This window comes from Trachinotus anak, unplaced genomic scaffold, assembly GCF_046630095.1.
Source record: "Trachinotus anak isolate AG129_WGS33_773 ecotype Australia unplaced genomic scaffold, CSIRO_AGI_Tana_v1 ptg000016l, whole genome shotgun sequence".
NCBI lineage: Eukaryota > Metazoa > Chordata > Actinopteri > Carangiformes > Carangidae > Trachinotus > Trachinotus anak.
This window is the reverse complement of record NW_027273867.1, coordinates 8792836-8811525: the sequence shown is the minus strand read 5'-3', so window position 1 is coordinate 8811525 and position 18690 is coordinate 8792836. Positions and strand designations below refer to the sequence as shown.

General features: G+C 41.7%; 1 protein-coding gene across 2 annotated transcripts; it reads right to left on the bottom strand.

Moving 5' to 3' along the window:
• Positions 1-6787: 6787 nt before the first annotated feature.
• On the bottom strand, positions 6788-11368 carry gja4 (gap junction protein alpha 4). Of its 2 annotated transcripts, none has more exons than XM_071499392.1 (2): positions 11159-11368; positions 6788-9017 (listed from the first exon to the last, which is right to left on the bottom strand). In XM_071499392.1, exon 2 carries the CDS (start codon positions 9009-9011, stop codon positions 7869-7871), a length of 1143 nt encoding a protein of 380 aa, XP_071355493.1. In that variant the 5' UTR covers positions 9012-9017; positions 11159-11368; the 3' UTR covers positions 6788-7868. The 2 variants fall into 2 exon arrangements, with proteins under 2 accessions (XP_071355493.1, XP_071355492.1); XM_071499391.1 differs by having other exon boundaries at positions 6788-9020; positions 11159-11367.
• Positions 11369-18690: the final 7322 nt, after the last annotated feature.

The window sequence follows — 18690 nt, the reverse complement described above, 5'->3', positions numbered from 1 at the left end:
TTGGAAAGAGTGTGCCTCAGTTTTTTTGAGATTTGATTATGTTGCAGCCTCATGCTATTTTTTCCCTCATCAGTCTACACTCAAAACCCCTTAATGACAAAGCAAATTTATTAAAAAGAAACTGAAATATCACTTTGACACAAGTATTCAGACACTTTGCTATGACTCTAAGCTCAAGCTCCTCCCATTTCTCTCGATCATCTTTGAGATGTTGCTACACCTTGAGTGGAGTCCAGCTGTGGTCAATTCGGCTGATTGGACGTGATTTGGAATTAGACACACGTTGTCTACAGAAGGTCTCACAGCTGACAATGCATATGGTGGAAGGAGCAGGATCGTGTTGAGGCACAGATCTGTGGAAGGCTACAAAAACATTTCTGTTGCACTGAAGGTTCCCAAGAGCACAGTGGCCTCCATCGTTCTTAAATGGAAGACGTGTGGAACAACCAGAAGTCTTACAAGAATTGTCTGCCGGCCCAATCTGAGCAATCAGTGGAGAAGGGCCTTTGTAAGAGAGGTGACTAAGAACCTGATGGTCACTCTGGCTGAGCTCCAGAGATCCTGTGTTGAGATGGGAGAAACTTCCGAAAGGAAAAGGAAAACCAAAACCAGACGTGACTTGGTTTCATCAGACCACAGAATCTTGTTTCTCACAGGCTAAAAGTCCTTCAGGTGATTTTTGCAAACTTTCACTGCGGAGAGCCCTTAGTCTGGCCACTCTGTCATAAAGCCCAGATTGTTGGTGTGCTTCAGTGATTCAAAGTTTGTCCCATCTCGACACCAGAGCTCAGCCAGAGTGACCATCAGGTTCTTGGTCAACTCTCTTACAAAGGCCCCTCTCCCCCACCTGCTCAGTTTGGCTGGGCGGCCTGCTTCCTGCTTGTCCCAAACTTCTTCCATGTTAGCAGAAGACATTTTTTGTAGCCTTCCCCAGAGCTGTACCTCTGCAGTTCCTTCCACATCATGGCTTGGTTTTTGCTCTTTCTCAATGCACTGTATGCTCAATTAAAACTTGCAGACTGTCGAAAGACTGATGGAACCAGAAAAAAACAATTTAACTACGATTTTACAAAGGAGATTCATCATTTAAACACTTAAGTTAATGAGTTGCACTTGTATCATAAATACAGTCTGTTTGATAGAAACCATTAATTTTATATTGAAATAACTTTATAAACACATCACTCTCAGTGATGTGTTCATAAAATAACACATAAGTAAATTTGTGCTTTCCACTCTCATTTTGCCTTTATTTCAAAATAAGAGCATATTGTTATTCAAAGAACCCAATTAGCTGGGTGAGAATTAATGGGATCATTTTAACGGCATGTTAGCCTGGATTAGCGAAACCACATGTGAAGAACAGGGTTCATCACAGTTAAATCTATTTTTGTGATCATCGTGCTGCAGTGTACAGTATGAATAGCTTTTTTTATGCGTTGGGATAAGATCACAGTTGGTCTTGCTGTTAACTGGCATTGCTGTTAATTTTGACATGTATCATACCACTCAAGATTATACGTATAACAACAAAGACAGTTATGTGAAAACATTCCTTTTGATAAAGGCATCAATAGAACAACATGAGGCTAGAATTTAGTTTCTCCTTTTAAGGGCCGATTTCTGCTCTGTCTCATCGGTAAATCACAGATTTACAGTATATACTAGTCTAACAAAAGCAATGATTCATCTTTGTAGCCCACTGACTTCTCCTGCGTGCTAATTTAAGTCATGATTAAAGATATGGTCTGTTTATTTGGAATAATATAGTGCTGAAAGAACAGTGATCTTGCCTGTACCAACATGACCTCCCTGCAAAGGCAGAAACAGGGAGCAGTTTCCACATATACGATAAAGAAAATCTTTATTGTCCTCATTATTAAAACAAGACCAGTGATGTGGTCAGGAAGCAAAGACCCTAAGATGTTTATTGATGTCGTAAACACGACAGTATAAAAAAAGCTTTTTAAATTTGAGAAACACGAATTAACTCACACACAAACTTACAAAGAACTCAAATAATTATTTTGTTGATTTTGTTATTTGTTTTACTCCAGTCCAGCAGCCTTTCCTGTGTTAAATAATGAAAGGGCAACGATCATCTCTCCATTGCTCCAGGAGCTCTCGTAATGGATGGTAACTTTTCCAGTGTGCCAAGAGAAGTTCCGCTACGCTGCCCTGCCAGCTAGTGAAATGGGGAGAGATAATGAGGCCCAGATTTACACTGGCACCAGCGTGGTAAATGCTGTCGCGCTATCGGCAGTCATCAGCTTGTACTCCCCTCTTAAGTTTGCTATCAGTGGAATGACCTGCTCCACTCCAGTGACCCCGGTTTGTACATGTTGTGGCAATTACTTCAAGCTGGTGGAAGTTTCAACTTGAAACTAGTGAGGATGGAAAGGTGGAGGTGAGGCTGCAGCTAAATCACACAGAGGGGGATTTAACAAGAAGAGTGATGCATTTAGGTGTGTGTGTGTGTGTGTTCTCCGGGGAACAATCAGAGGGCAGGACGGCCGTCCTAACAATGGCCCGACTCCTCACAACTGGACAGTACTGTGGGAACCAAGCTCTGAGGCTCATGGGAAAAGAAGGGGGTGTAGAGATGTGTTCCATTGTTCTTGCTGGATGATGGGGATAATGGGTGCGGGTGATGCTGGCTGTTCTTTTTTGTTGTTTTTTTTTTTTTTTTTAAGGAGGTCCAGTCCAACATCCTGAGTGGACAGGCCGGAGACGGTGTTCCCTCTGCTGCAGGAACAATGGAGCTGTCTGCCTGCTGGGAAGGCATCACTTCCCCCTATTAAACAACCACGCACACATTCACATAATACACACATACACAGAATATGGGAATACAGGTAATGCTGTATATCACTCTGATAACAGACAGGAACATAATAGAAACAAATGCAGGTACACTCTCACCAGGAATTTTTTAAGAATGAAAAATGGCCACTAGACTTCTCCAGGATGCATAATATGGCTGGAATAATAACATTCAATATTAATCAGTTACAGTTATCAATTATCAGCCACACTAGCTTTAATGTTCAATGAGCAATAACTTGTGTTTTCAGAAGTGTATAACCATGCCCCCTTCTATCCTGCCAACCTTCTCCGCTGCCACAGACTCCAGTCATTTGAGCCTAACCTAGTCTCCACTATCTAAGGCCAAGCCCCAGACCTGAGGTGACAGGGCCTCCTGCTTTTGGAGCTCTTTCCCCAAACACATCTGTGAAAGGACCAGCTGTACTATGTTCAAAAAGTTACTCAAAACCTAGTGCTGCTCTTTATATGTGACTTCTTGTCCTTTGCTTCCTCATGCTTTCCTCATGCGCTCCGTAAATAAAATGTATTATTCTTAATCTTATCCTTAAACTTACACGTACAGGATAATTACCAGGTTAGCAGGATGTACATATGAAACTTTAAAGTTGTAATATTTTTTTGTATATTTGGCCACTTGGGGACAGCAAACTGAGCTGAAACCCTACAGGTGACATATTGTCATCTTATACAGTTGTTTTGGCAAACATGTTAGAAATACCTTTTTAACAAACAGCAGCTACAGAGCTACGTTAGCATTTTACTGGGTTCATGTTTCTGACCACCTCACAAATGTCAGTAGTTTTGTCTCTATTAACTCCTGAGCAAAATACTTGGCTGTTTACTTGCTACTTGCTCAACTAGTTCCTAACGTTGTCTTTGTTGTTTGTCGCATTAGCAGAGCCTTTTCACTTTAAACTGTTGGAAACAAGTTTGATGAGAGCAGCAAGAATAACCAATAAAGTTGAGTTGCATGTCGTAAAAGCAAAACAGCTGAAAGACGTAAACACTCCATAAAGCTGAGGGAGACTCAAGAGTCTTTCAACATTTATTTGTGGGTTCATCACTATAGGCATTACACACAGTGATTTGATCTATTGTAGATATAAAAATATTGATTAATGCAGCTTTAACCATTGAATATCTGGAAGGTCATAACCCAAAAAGGACCCCACTCTCCACTCACCACAAATCTCTGCGAGCTATAAGTGATATCAGCTCTCTTAATTGACTCCAGCCATACAGCAGGGACTTTGCCCATTTCCCCCCATCCTTCACAGGCCTTTGATGGGCCGGCCGTGACATTAGGTCTACAAAACACTAGGGAACCAGGACAAAACAATGCAACAATGCCCACTGAAGCCCCATTGTCAGGGTGAACAATCCCCAGCGACCAGTCCCTGTGGAGAAACAAAACTATACTGGAACAGGATACAGATACAGACCCACTTCCTGAGTTTAGTCCAGAGTTTAAATTTAGGAACAACTAAAAGTGTTTTTTGTGTTGTGTTGCCCAAATGAAGGACTGGGTGCTTGGTCAATACATTGTTATGGATACAGTCGTGTGTCGGTATTGTGTGTATGCACAAAGGGAGTTGGCACATGTAACACTGTATGCCTTCCACGCATCCACACCCACAAACACATAAACACTAAGCCCTATAAAGTGGTCTTTGCTATGGAAGGTACGTTGTTTCCAATTGCAGCCAAATAAAGAAATATCGCAGCGACCTCATTCGCCCTGTAGCCTATTTTAAGCCATGCCGGTCCCTTGTTTATGTTTGTGTGTGTGTGTGTGAAAGTTTCAGTTATGTGAAGGGAGGTTATGCTGGTCATTCCTGGCTTCTTGAGTGTACATTTTTGAGTGCGAGTGCTTTCTCTGCCTATCCAGCGTGCCTCCTGGATACACGCCGGGCCTTTGGCAGTACAGCTGGCAGGAAGTATGACAACGGAGCACCCCTTTTTAGCCAGGACCCTTTAAAGACTCTCCAGTGCCTGGTGTAGGGCACGGTGGTAAGACCTTCCCCAAAGGAGAGCTGCCTTTCAGCATAAAACAGTTGCCCTTTCATAAGACCTGCTGGAGCCCGGAGGCTGCTTGATAGCCCTTTGAACTGCTTTACAGTCTAACACAGTGGTGTGTGTGTGTGTGTGTGTGTGTGTGTGTGTGTGTGTCCACTCATTCACCAAACTTCAAGATTGCCCTTCTTTGTGTGTGATCAGTTGCACCAACAGAGGGAGGAAATGCATCAGCGGTGACTTCAACAATGTCAGGAAACACTGTCAGAATGGCATCTGATCCCTGTATGACTGGTAGGGATGACCCGTAGCACAGAGTGGGGTCTTCCCAGCCAGTGAGTCCCACTTATTTCATTAGCATATCTTGACAGAAACAAAAATCTCCACTGTAAATCTTTCGTCTGACTGTCCTCTTAAAACGACGTCTGATTTGATTGCCCTGAATATGGGAAATAGTCTAGACAGGAATAATAGGTAATTAAACCAATAAATGGAAGAGCATTTGATTAATGTCTTAATTTCCTGACAGAGAAACATGGAGCTGAAAACATCACTTTCATCAGCACTGTTAGGGGGCTTGATAAGAGGGCTGCAATTTCTCTGGAAGGCAGATATTGACTGTGGAGAGAAAAATGACTGTTGGAACAACAAATAACCTGCACTCACTGCTATATTTGCTTCACTGAACAGGAGGTAAGAGTTTACTCGGTGGATAGAATAGAGCAGGGCGTTGGGCTTCTCCGGTTTGATCAGCTAGAAGAAAGATGGATGCAAAAGGGAGCTCCGCTGTTCCGCTGCTGGCTTTCTTTGGCAGCAGAGGGCCGATACGGGGTCACCGCATGCAATCTGTTCTGTGACCCCCTGGCTTTTTTTTTTTTTTTTTTTTTATGAAAACACACACATGAGCGGTCACATGGATACATGCACACAAGCTCACACACACGTGCACCCGCCCACCTGGACTGAGATAACAAGACCGCGCGGAAATGCCAGCCAAGTTTTTGTGAACAGGCATTGAACTGGGCAGCTTCAACAGGCTCTGTTTGGATTGTTCCCTCAACGATATCTGCCAATTTATCCTTGACACCGGCAGAGGCAGCCCGGAATAAAAACACATTCCACTCTGAGGACTGAGAGATAGTCTTCCTATTGTTAAATCATATCACATTCACATAAAGCTGCTGTAAAACCAAAAAAAAAAAAAAAATCTTTTTAATTTCTGTTTTCCAGTTGCTTATTAGAGTTCTTCTTTGGCCTCACATAGCACAAGCTGCTTTATGAGAACGTGCTTCATTTTAATTTCCCATAAACCCCCTTTCCTGCTATAGATAACTGCTTATCGTCATGGAGACAGTTCAGTAAATTGCTGGAAATGAGTGCCGTACTGCAGAGGGCTGCGGCTACATCTCTGAAAAGACATATGGCTACATCCACCTTTTGTTGAAGGTGCTGAGTTCTGGATTCTATCATTTGCTCTCCAAGAAAACAGGGTTAACAGTCAGTAACTCCTCAGGGGATATTAAATAGAGGCAGCATAAAGTGCTGTTCCGCCTTGTATGAACTTTTACTGGCATATAATTGATGCCTTTCGTCTGTACAGCCAAAGCTACAGATTTGAAAACGGCCATTAAATCAAAGTTATTTCCCTCAGTTTTTTTTTTTTTTTGCTCATGATACCGTGTAAGGCTCATCCACTTCTCCACACCTTGGCCTTTCTATTATTCCCGAAGCGCTTTCTCTTGAGTGATTTACTGCCTCCGTATTTTGACAGTATTTGGATGGTGGAAAGTGTATAGTTGGACACAGGAGCAACACACACTTCTCCACATAGAAATCTCATCCCTGTGTTCAGAAAGAAAAAGGAATAAAACCATCACATACTCAAACCTTTTGTCTGGAGCTTTCACTGTAGCGTGATTGTTCAGAAAAATTATTCTTGATTAATTCACAGTGTCGTCATTAATTTATAATAGCTTAAACTTTATTTTCTTCAAAATAATAAATATTAACACTGTTTCACAATATCTTAAACACCAAATACAGTTTTAGCATAATTAATCCTTTCACTGAATATGCGCATCTCTGTACCTCTTTCAGTCCGTTCAGTACGCATTTACTAATGCACTTTTGAGTTCTCTCTCAACCTCGCTAAAAGGTTTGCTTTTCAAACCGGATGCTTGTCTTCGCTCCATTATTCAGCCCTCGTGATGAAGTATGCAGTGGTCCTCTCTCTCCTTCGCTCTTCATAGATAAAATACGGTTACTGGCAACGATAAGTCATGTGCAATCCCAGAATTCCCATGGTTTTGGCTCCCCTTTGGCTTCCCAGTCCCATATCCCCAACTCAAGTGACCAAAACCTCAGTGGGTGAAAGGGGAAAAGTACATTGTATGTGTGTGCATGCATGCATGCCTGCTTCCACACAGCCATTATCCCCTCGGGAGCTTGAGTGGGACCCAGGGAGCAGTACATTCCACAGTGTGGACAGAGACATGGGGAGAGGAGGGGGCTTCAAACAACTCCAGGGGTTACAGTGCAAATCTCAAAAGAATATGTTTAAATCTGGTTCTACTGCAGTCTCTCCCATAGACACTCACACAAAATCCCTAGGGCCTGCGCAGACCCCGCCTTGCAGTGTTTTTTTTTGTTTTTTAGAATGTCACTTTAAGCCATTAAATGTATCAAGAAGGCATTTTATGACTGTAATCCTCTCTCATGGTGGAGTCTCATCTTCTTTGCCATGGGGAGTGTTCTCAAAATGTTTTGTTTTGAATAGGTCCATTTATCTGGTAAATCTCTGCCTGAATGTCCACCTGCCTTTGAGGCATCAAGTTCACAGTGCAGTCGTTCTTCTTCGTCTCTCCCTCATTCGAGCTCTCACCGTGTGCTCCTGATAGGAGCACACATATAAATACTTTTCTGCACATGACACTTGTGTCATGAGCAGAAAAGTATTTATACAACAGAAAACTCAGAAACTAAAGACAGCTTTCATTGTCAGAACCAACGTGTCACCCCACCTGACTGCATCAAACGTAATGCTTCTTCTTTGAGTGTCCCTTATGGGCAACAGCCTTACTGTTTTTAACAGCGTGATGTGGATGTTTTTTATAATGGGCTCTAGGGGGATGCGACGTCCTCATAGCCCCCATGCAGTTCATATAACTAGGAAGCAGGTCACCCCCAGCTTCCTCGGGTCCCCAGTTTGCCTCTATTGCCAGATCCCTGTAGCTCTCACAGGGGTTGGGGTAGCATGTATTCTCCCCCTGCATGGGGAGGCTGACGTGGCTCCCAGCTTGGTAAGACTGCGACACCTCTGTTTGAAGTTCTGGAGTCTTTAGTCCAACCAGTACGTGCTCAGACGAAGGTCTGTAGTCTTGGTCCTGGGCACGGTAGCGCTTCTCCAGGCGGTGGGAGATGGCAAGCTGGAGGAGGTGGAGGAGCTCAATGAGGTTGAGGAACAGGGAGATGGCAGCAATCACCTGAGTGTAGATGGTGAAGATGGTCTTCTCCGTGGGTCGAGACACGAAGCAGTCCACCGTGTGAGGACAAGGGTACGCTACGCACTCAAACTTTTCTGCTATGATGAAGCCGTTGTAGAGGAGCCATAGCCCGACGATGAAGCCAGCTTCTAGGACGACTTTAAACAGGATGCTGAACGCATATGCACACAGCAGCCTGCCTTTCAGTTTAGGCAGGTGAGGAGAAGCCTTGTGGACTTTTCTACCTTTCCCACCATCCTCTTGTTTCTCCGTCTCCTCTGCATTTCCTTTAGCCACATTGTCCCTTTTTATCACAACTTCTACTCTCTTACTCCCACCACCGACTTCCTCATCCGTTTCCTTCTCTTTCTCCTTGTCCTTCCTAGCCCTTATAGCCACATATCCAAAATAGAAGATGGTTGGCGTGGAGACGACAATGACTTGGAGGACAAAGTAGCGAAAGTGGGAAATGGGGAAGGCTTTGTCGTAGCAGACAGCAGGGCAGCCAGGTTGTTTGGTGTTGCAGACGAAACCAGCTTGCTCATCATCCCAAGCAGACTCTGCGGCAGTTCCCAGGACCAGCATGCGAAACAGGAAGAGTACAGTGAGCCAGATACGGCCGATGCCCGTCGAATACTCCTGGCCCTCCTCCAGCAGGTGCTCCAGGAAGGTCCAGTCAGCTCTGGACATCCTCTGCTTCTAAGAGGGACAGTTGGTGGATGAAGGATGGATAGATTGATCAGGGCGAAATGAAAGAACATGTGAGAAATAAAACGTTTTATAGTTAAGCCAACTTTTGAGAAATTTTATGCTGGCACGCAGAGATTTTGTCAAATTTTGAAAATTAGAACCAAATATACCAAATAAGGATGTTTTTGTTTTTTTTTTTTTTGGGAGGACAAGTAAAAATCAGGACAATTTTCTGCCTTTAAAAACAGTTCAGCGGCAGAAACAGCCCTTGGCAGAAAACTGAAATTTGCAGCATAGTTATTAAATGTGTGAAACTGCGTACATGTAAAAGTACACTCATGTTCACCCTGAGGGCGATGCTATAATAAGCAGGTTTCATTTCTTAATCTAAGATTTTCAGAGCGTTATAAAATACAATGTGTATTTTATCTGCTTTTGCAAAATAGCATTTGATTGTTTTATATCAGTTTGGAAAAACTGCCAAGCTCACCAAATCATTCTTAAAAATATTGTGAAGCCTCTTTTTTTGTGAACTAGTGTCAGGTCTGGCCTGATGGAACCAAACTGGTGCCTTCAAACCAACTTCAAATCACCTCTTTAGACCCTCTACTGCCTGTTCAAATTGTGAACTGTTGTATCAGGTGACCGGACCCTGTTGTACCTGCCCACAGGTCTAGTTGTAGTTGTTATGCAGGTCATGTAGTTTAGCCACCTTTTCATTTACTGCCACATGAACACACTGGCTTGAAAGTTCCACTTAACACCTAACTGGTAAATTTTATTTCCTCTACAACATTCTCCAGGGTTTGCATAAGTGTGTAATCATTTCTATAAGCAACAAATGAGCTAAGTTTCTCCAACCTTTTCAGTATTAAAGGAACATGTGTATCTGACTATAGGCCCCTATTAGTTCTTCCATGAGCTCATACTGTTGTTCGGGTGGGCTCCAGCTCTTCACCATAAAGATGTGAAAAACAGGGCCCCCATACACTAAAATAAAACTAAAACAAAAACACATGGCACATAAGTTATTTTATATGAATGGAAACACTTTGCACTTTCACTGTTCACAGTAAAACTGGAGTAAATGAGTCCAAGAGAGGCCGCTCCAGCCTTTACATTATACAGGAGCGTGGATTTATGCATCATTTAAAGCAGATGCAGATTATACAAAGTGAGCGATTTCATAACACTGTCCATAGAACTGATGATGTATTGAGGGGCAGCTGTTGGACATTGTTGATGATAAATGACAGGAAGCTCAACGTGCAAGCGCACACGGACACACGCGCAAGCACACACGCATCTGAATAAACATCCTGTGTGGGGGAGTCGAGACACTGCTGTGACACTTGTCTATTTGTTTAGACTTGATGTTTTTTTGTTATTTCTTCCCTTCTGAGAAAAAAAAACACACTTTCTAATTATGAAAATACAAACTCCTCAGGCAGGATGAGACAAGACAATGGGCTGTCAGGGATTGTGTCCTGCTGAACAGGCAAAAAAACGATAACCAGACTGATCCACTTCAGGGAGTATTGTCTCGCGGATTATTATCATTATCTCTACAAAACATACCACAGAATACCAGTTCACCATACCAGATAGAAAAATAGCACAAAATAATACCATCTCTATATACTGTAGCCTATATAGTATATAAGCATATACAGTGTAATAGGCTTTTCATAGGACTGTTAAGAGGTCTACTTTTAAAATCTTTTCAGTCTCACTAGGTGTATTATTGGCATACTTTAAATTCTTATTACTTCAAGGAAATCATGTGGGGCTGAAATAAAAACAGCTGCAGCGAAACAAATGACAAAATGACAAATAGTCGTAATAATAATAGCAACAGCAAAATTCAGACACTGCAAATCGCTGTAGGAATTGGAAAAAGAAAAAGGAACGAAAGCAAGTCAATAAAAAGTTTGCTTGAGTTTATGAGACACCTGTAGAAATGGTCTGTCACCTTGAGGGATTATAAACTACAAACACAGTGCAATTTACTCATTGGCAACAGCTGAAAACTACAGAGGCATATGATAATGTTCCTACGGGAATATGACACAAATGCAGATACACATAAAAATAACTCATCTGATTTTTTTTTTTTTTTTTTGTTCATTATAGAAGAGCCTTCTCACCTTTCTCTCTCGTGAAGCGGGGTTCGTCTCCTGTCTGGTTACCCGGGGTGTACTTCTGCTGTCACCTTGATGCCTCCTGATGTTTCCTGACAGCGGTGGTCCGCACAACTCCGGTCGACTTGTGTGAGCCCTCTTTAAAAAGAATCGGTGCAATCGGAAAAAGTGGGGCGAACTTTCCCATGCCTCCTGCACTGGGCCCTCCCTCAAGAACTCGGTCCAGGAAATGGGATGGATGAAGTCGAAGTGGTTTCTGGTTGAGTGCGCTCCGACGTTATAGGGTTTAACTCTGTTTAAACACCAACAATTTGCATGAATTACGTCGGTTATTTAAAGGTTGGAGGTTGAAGAGGCTTGGGAAAAAAAAAAAAAAAAAAAAAAATCCATGACATAATGTGGAAAAAGAGAGAGAGGGTCTTAAATGTCATGTTCTTAGAGTGAATATGGACTGTCGTTCACAGGCGGTGCAGCCCCGTTATAACAAATACACGAATTTCAGTCAGCATTAATCAAATTATGTTTTGTCTTTCTCCTTTTCTCTGTTATTTGTGATTACAGGACTTGTGAGCTGATGAGTCAACTGTCTGACTGCCACCCAGTAATTTTCCATTAAGCCACGCAATGGCGCCAGTCACCTTATTTCCAAGAAGCACAGGAGGCGACGACCAACGAAACCCTCCGACGGAGTGAGACGTGAATCTCAGTGGAAGAACTGCAGAATCGATTTATGCTGATGTTTCTATCACCTGCTCGATTTGGCCAAACTGGCAGCTTGTTGCTGAGGCGAAGGCTTCTACCAGCATCAGCTTCCTCAGAACTGCTGCTAAATATAACTACACTGTGCAGCGCCATAAACCCCTGTTATTTTTAATCTGTGTAAAAAAAAAAAAAAAAAAATCTGTTTGCTTTATCTTCACTTAAGCACAGTACCGAACTTGTACTTTACTCGAATCAATCACTAATAGGTCCTTTCTTTTCAAAGTAAGATTTTTTTTTAGACAAAACATATCAGTTTATGAAATATGAGGCAATGCTAAACTACCCACATGACAGTATAAAGCTGTAAAATTAGCTCTGTCTTGGCCAGCTGCACCTTCAAAGTGCTTAGGTGTTAATGTATCAATAATAACAATTCAGTAATGTAATAAAAGAGCACTTACAGGAGCCATTATGCATAATGAGCGCATTTAATTTCTTACTTCGGGTACATTTTGTCACCATTAATTCTGTACTTTTACTTAAGTAATTTTTATGCCTCCATGCTCTCAACAGCCAGTGCCAGAGGCATTATGTTTCCTGCTTGTCTGTCCGTCCGTCTGGCCCATTCTCATGAATGCAATATCTCAGTAACGCCATAAGGGAATTTCTTCAAATTTGGCACAAACATTCACTTGGACTCAAGAATGAACTGATTAGATTTTGGTGGTCAAAGGTCAAGGTCACAGTGACGGTTTGTTTGAAGCCTTATTGTGAATTTTCGATAGCCATGCTCTGATTGTTTTTTTGGTAGGCTCATTCTGATTGATTGGTTTACGGCTTTATTCTGGGTGGTTGGTTGGTTTGTATGGTTGGTAACTAAGTACATTTACTCAAGTACTATACGTCAGTACAATTTTGAGGTACTTGTCTGTTCTCCATTTTGTGTCCCGCACACTGTCACTAGTTATTTCAACATTAAGATTTTACATCATAGACAATATAACAAGCTTTAAAAATACAACATATTGTGAAAGATTTCAGCACTGGTTGTTTTTCTGTATTCATGGGGTCTGAAAACTGGGAGCTCACTTTATTTCTGGGGTCCATAGCTTAATGGCAACCAAAATGCCAGACCCCACAAATTTAAATGTCTGCCTGAGGGTTAAGATTTGATTTTATAGTTATTGTTGGAATTAGGTGTAGGTCAGGGTTTAGGTATGGGACTAGGGAATGCATGTCAATGGCGAGACCCCACAAAGATAGGTGTACAAGGATGTGTGTGTTTTTGTGATTTAAGTATATAATGATTTCACCTTGTTCTGTACTTATTGGGAAGTCTATCTATTTTTTTCAGTTAAGGCCCAGACAGCCAGCCAGCTGGATATGCACAGGTTTTGTTGACAGATGTGTGGCTGTCGAGGACCAGAACAAGCCCAAAATGTTGCTTTAATTCACTGTCTTTGTGCTTACTCATTGAAAGCCATTGGAAAACCATGCAAAACCTTGAGGCATCACTTGGCAATATATCAGATAATAGAATGCATCTTTTCAAAACAAGCCTTCCTCCTTTGGAATATACAAACTGCAAGTAAAAGCTTGCTGGAAGCCTAGATTTCATATCTTAAATCAATTTTGGCACAAGCTGGGCTACACACTGCTATGAGTATTAAACCCAGTGTCACCAAGAAATTGAAACTGTGATTGTAAACGAGCGTTTTATTCGAATACATTTACTGCGTGACAACACAAATTCAAACAGCAAGTCATAAAGCTGTTCAGTACCGAATCACATGTTATAACATAGTCTGTACCAATCCAGCAGCTAATGGCCACTCCAGTTATCACCTCCTGACACCACACTCATTCAAATTTAAGTGTTTGCTGAGAAGTCATCTCCACATAGTCGTTCCCAATCAGCACTGTACCATCATATGTGTCAATATGTAGATTATAAGAAGAGGTAGGAGGCTGGGTTCGTCTCCCCGGCAGCAGCACAGAGCAGAGCTTTATAAAAAGCCTGGTAAATTGACAGTGAATCATCCTGACAGATCAGCTTCTTGCTCTTTCCTCTGGTCATTACATTCGTAGATGAATGGTGAGGAGGGAAGTGAGGACAGCCGACAGAGAGTAATGGAACTGTTTCCATTCAGGAGATGTGTTATGCCTTCCTGTGTTCGGTGTGTTCCTCCCTGCCGGTACAGTTATCAATGAAACTAATTGCCAGCTTCAACTTCAATCAATTCCTCGCTGTTGGACACATCTAACATGCACTGTTGTATTATCTGACCAATTCAGTCCTGCCTGAATGAACATCAGTGAGCTCAACAATGCAGATATGAATGTAGAATAGGAACACTAATTTAAAGATGAGTTGAAACACCAAATTATGAGTTTGTGAATGAAGGTTTTTGACTTTTTTGTCAGTTTTAATCTGGTTAAACCTAAGACAAACCACACAGGTAGGTGTACCCTCATGGGTTGGAATGAAACAGAAGCTAAAACAACAAGGTGACCTGATCCATTTTCTTGACAGCTTAGGCACCTTTAGAGGGAAAAAAACAAAAAAACACTGACAGCCAACAAATCATGCCCATGTTTGTGATTTCTTTTTACATTTGTTAGTAATGGAGGGAGTGTTAAATCAACCTTACCTTGCTTTGCTAAATGATTAACTGCAATGATTGCCCTTAGGAAAACAGACTGGTACACCCTCTATCAAACTCTCTTTATCCTCTGACATAAGGTGGTTCTATGGACGTGAAAATTATTTTTTTAGAAAATAATGTGTCAATGTGTGAGTGATGAATTCCCATGAAATCTTGCAAAGACATTTGTGGTCTCCAGAGGATGAATCCTACTGACTTTGGCGACCCCCTCACTTATAGACTTATAGTGATCCTCTGACTTTTCCTATAACGCCACCAACAGGTCAACATTTTTATTTATCCAGTGAAATATCCAAAAATCTACTTGATAGATTGCCAGAAAATGCTGCATTCTTTATCCCCTGAGGATGAATCCTAATAACTTTGTTGATCCCCTGCTTTTCTCTTAGCACCACCAGCAGGTCAAATTTTTGTTCATCCTGTGAGTCATGTCAACATCTACCAGATAGACTGGCACAATGTCTTGTACAATTATTCATTGTTCACAGAGGATAAGTCATGATCACTTTTGTGATCCACCGACTTTTCCTCTAGAGCCATCATGAGTTTTCACAATTCAAGATTCACTTTATTGTCCCATGTTGTAGGAAATTTGACTTAGGCTTCCACCTAGAAAAACACTGGGGTATTTGTACAGGCCTGTGGTCACCCACTCCTCAAACACCATCTCCTCTTATTCATATTCACCACCAGGTGGTTATCATCACACCATGCTACAGATCTTTGTATTTCTAAATATTCTCTGAAATGTCACTGTCCTTCTTCACTAAACCCAAGATGGCAGTAAAATCTGAGAATTTAATGTAGTTATGAGGGTTATGGCTTCTACACTCATTAGTGTATAAAATAAAAATGAAACAAAAGGGAACCTGTGTTCAAAGTATGGGGTACTTAAAGAATACCATTAACACTGATCTGTCGTTTATAGTTGATCAAGACCAAGTGGTGCCATCTAATAATGAGGTTGGGGGGGGGGGGATACATCTGTGATAAATCTACAAATAAAAGGCGTACATAAGAAGCAGAATCCTCTAAGGTCTTAGATATTTAATGTACCATAGCTGTGACAGCATCATCTCTACCTGTAGGCTGAAAATGACCAAGCGAACAGCTGACTTCTGTTTTCAAAAGGTTGGGAATGACTTTCTCAAAGCATTGTATAACTACAGAAGACAAAACAACTTATTTTCCTTACAGCATGAATATTTTAAGAACAGGAATAATCATCTGGTAGATACGGCATCAGGCCTCTGCCATCTCTTCATAACATGATTTCAGCCAGAACACAGAGAATGTTCAGAGTCTCTGTCGTACACGCTGGTTAATGGTGATTTTTGGACAGTCAGATTCTGGAGACATGTCTAGATCCGCATTTTACTCTTGCAGGAAATCAGCTGTTTCTAGCTATGCATAAAAGGTTCATTGGTCTCCACATGCTCATTTAAAACAATTTGTCATAGATTTTATAGAATCCAAAAGTTTTCTTAGTGTTCATTGAAAAGCAATGAGTTTCAAATTACTCCTTATCTTTCCTCCTGACACTCCTTAAACTATAATAAAGTTCTCACTGAATATCACTCATTTCTACAAGGTCCCCATTCTTAAATGCAATTTTTTGTAAACTATGCGCTTTTTAATTTGGAAATATAGTGTTTGATGTTTGCATACACAGCTATTTTCTTCTGAATTAGGACTTCGTCTCTGCAGAATTTATTATATTCCATAATGGTGTTTATTGCCTCTTCTAAGTCCAGACTCCCAGTTGGTAAAAGCAACGCAGAGTTTCAGTCAAGTTTTCATTCCTGTTGGCACACACCAGAGAGAAGCCTCCAGGGCAGTGAGCGAGTTTCAGGCATGAATCTCCTGCCAGACTCTGGTGTTCACTCCTAGTTTCTCAGATTTGCTCCTCAGAGAACAGGAATTGCAGAGAATCGTGGACGGTAGAGGTGGCCTGTTTGCTCTTTGACTTGGATGCTGTCTCACCCCTTCACACCTTCCTCTATGTGTTCACTTAGGGTCCAAGCCCACAGTTCTCTTTGTAATTGTGGAGCAGATGGAGTTGGTCTCAGGTGTAGCATAGAAGCACCAAGCTGCTTTCCCAACGGGCTGGAGCCAAGACGCGTTGTGTTGTAAGTTTCCAAATGGTTAAACTCAGAAGCTGTGCCTCCAAAAACACCCTCACCACATACTTAATCAATTAAGCTTGATGAGTATTAAAAAAAAGAACTATTGTATAGAGCGCTGTTAATTTTGTACAGACATCAATGTCATGATGTTCTCCACAGTATGAAGTCATCCCTTAACTTTTCACCTAACACCATCATCAGGTCAAAATGTAATTAGTTCCATACTTTGGTTTACAATGAAACAGCTGCTAAACTTATGGCATTCCCATAAGATGGTGAACATGCTAAACATTACATGTTACATTAAAGGTCCCATATTATATAAAGTGAGATGTCCATGTCTTTTTTGATTATAAAGCAGGTCTAGTTTCTATATTAATATGGTGAAAGTATCAAAACACTCAGTCCACAGAGAGTAAGCCATGCCTCAAGCCCAGCCCATCATCAGACCCACCATCCAACCTTGCAGGATTTGGTTTCTTTGGTGTTTAGCCAATCAGAGGAGAGGCTCAGAGCTCATTGACCTGTTGTTACTGGAGCTCCAGAGAGAAGCCTGAGGGATGAGAGGTAAAAATGAGAGGTGAAATGGTTTTTGGTACCTAAAACCACAAATATATGTTCTTATGGATATTAAAACCTACACTGTAGCTCTAAGCACATCTCTGCCGAAGTACAGCCTCACAGAGCTGCTAGCTGCACACTTAGTCTTCTTTATAGTTAATTAAATTATTAACTCAGCTTTCCGCTTCCCTAGATGATCAGCTGCCTCTATCTTGTCTATGAGAAATCAGGTAATTTTAGGCTTCACACATGGGAGCGCTGCATTTGCAATGATGTACTGCGTTATGTAAAATAAAGGATCAAAAATAGATTTAGCTGGATATCTCTAAACATCACTATGTTGCAGAGCGTCCTTACAAAAATGTCTCTGAGGAGCAGCAAAGTTCTTGTGACATGTCATATCATGTAAAATTAATCTGCAAGACCAAGAAAAAGTCTCACTGCTTCTGGGGATACATCACGTGATATAGTATTGTGTGTCTTTATTGTGTGCATGTGTGTTTGCATGGGGCAGCAAAAGAATCTGTCACTAGTCTGTCACGTTAACAGTAAATTTCCAGCACAGAAAGCGTTGTGTGACTATCAGCGCTGCCTGGTTAGTAAAGATGTCAAGGCTACATGCGCTATGGGCTCCACAGCCTTGCATGTTGTTTGATGAAATATGCATGACACTGGCAGAGCTGTAGATCTCCTGAAGTGATGGCTATATATATATAGTATGTGTTGAAGCTGAGTGGGCTGATGGGAAATGGGTGATAACACACTACACTGACATGGTTTGTGACATTACCACTGTGCCATCAGAAACTAAACGCAGCAATGTCCTCTATCTCATTCATTCTATAAGGTTTCTCCTCATTGGACACTGGACAATTCAGTGTCACCACAGGCTTGGGACTTTTTAATAGCTTTCCTGTTGGCTTATATCTAAATGAGGAATTCTCTTATTTTCTCTTCTCTTTCTCTGCTGTCCCATGTGTAAACACAGTGTCATGTCTCCCTGTTGAAATCCAGGTCCATATCCAATCAGAACGCCTAGATCCCCCCTGTGGTCTACTTACCATGTGACTCCCAGCCTTATTACGCCTAGGGAGCGCTTCCCTGACAGGCGCTATTGATCTCAGCCAGCTTGGAGCGATGCCATGAAAGTGCACATTGGCAGCTGATGACAGCTTTATTAGAAAAGGAGGACACGGCGGATCAGCAAGTTTCCCCACATCAAAAGGCCCAAAGGGGATGAACTATAGACAGAGCTCATCACATTTGTTTGGGGATCAATGGAGTGGCCGGTTTTTTGAAGGTGATCGATTTGTTTCGTCCAGTGGAGATAATGCACTCCGGCCACAGGTAAGCCTAAGCCATCTCAGAAGGAAAACCCTCCAGTGGGTATTCATGTGGTACTAAAACTGGCAGAATTTTTAAGTATGTTATTACAGACTTGTTCATGAGCTGCTCTGATGTAATGCCGCCTTCAGACTTGGCT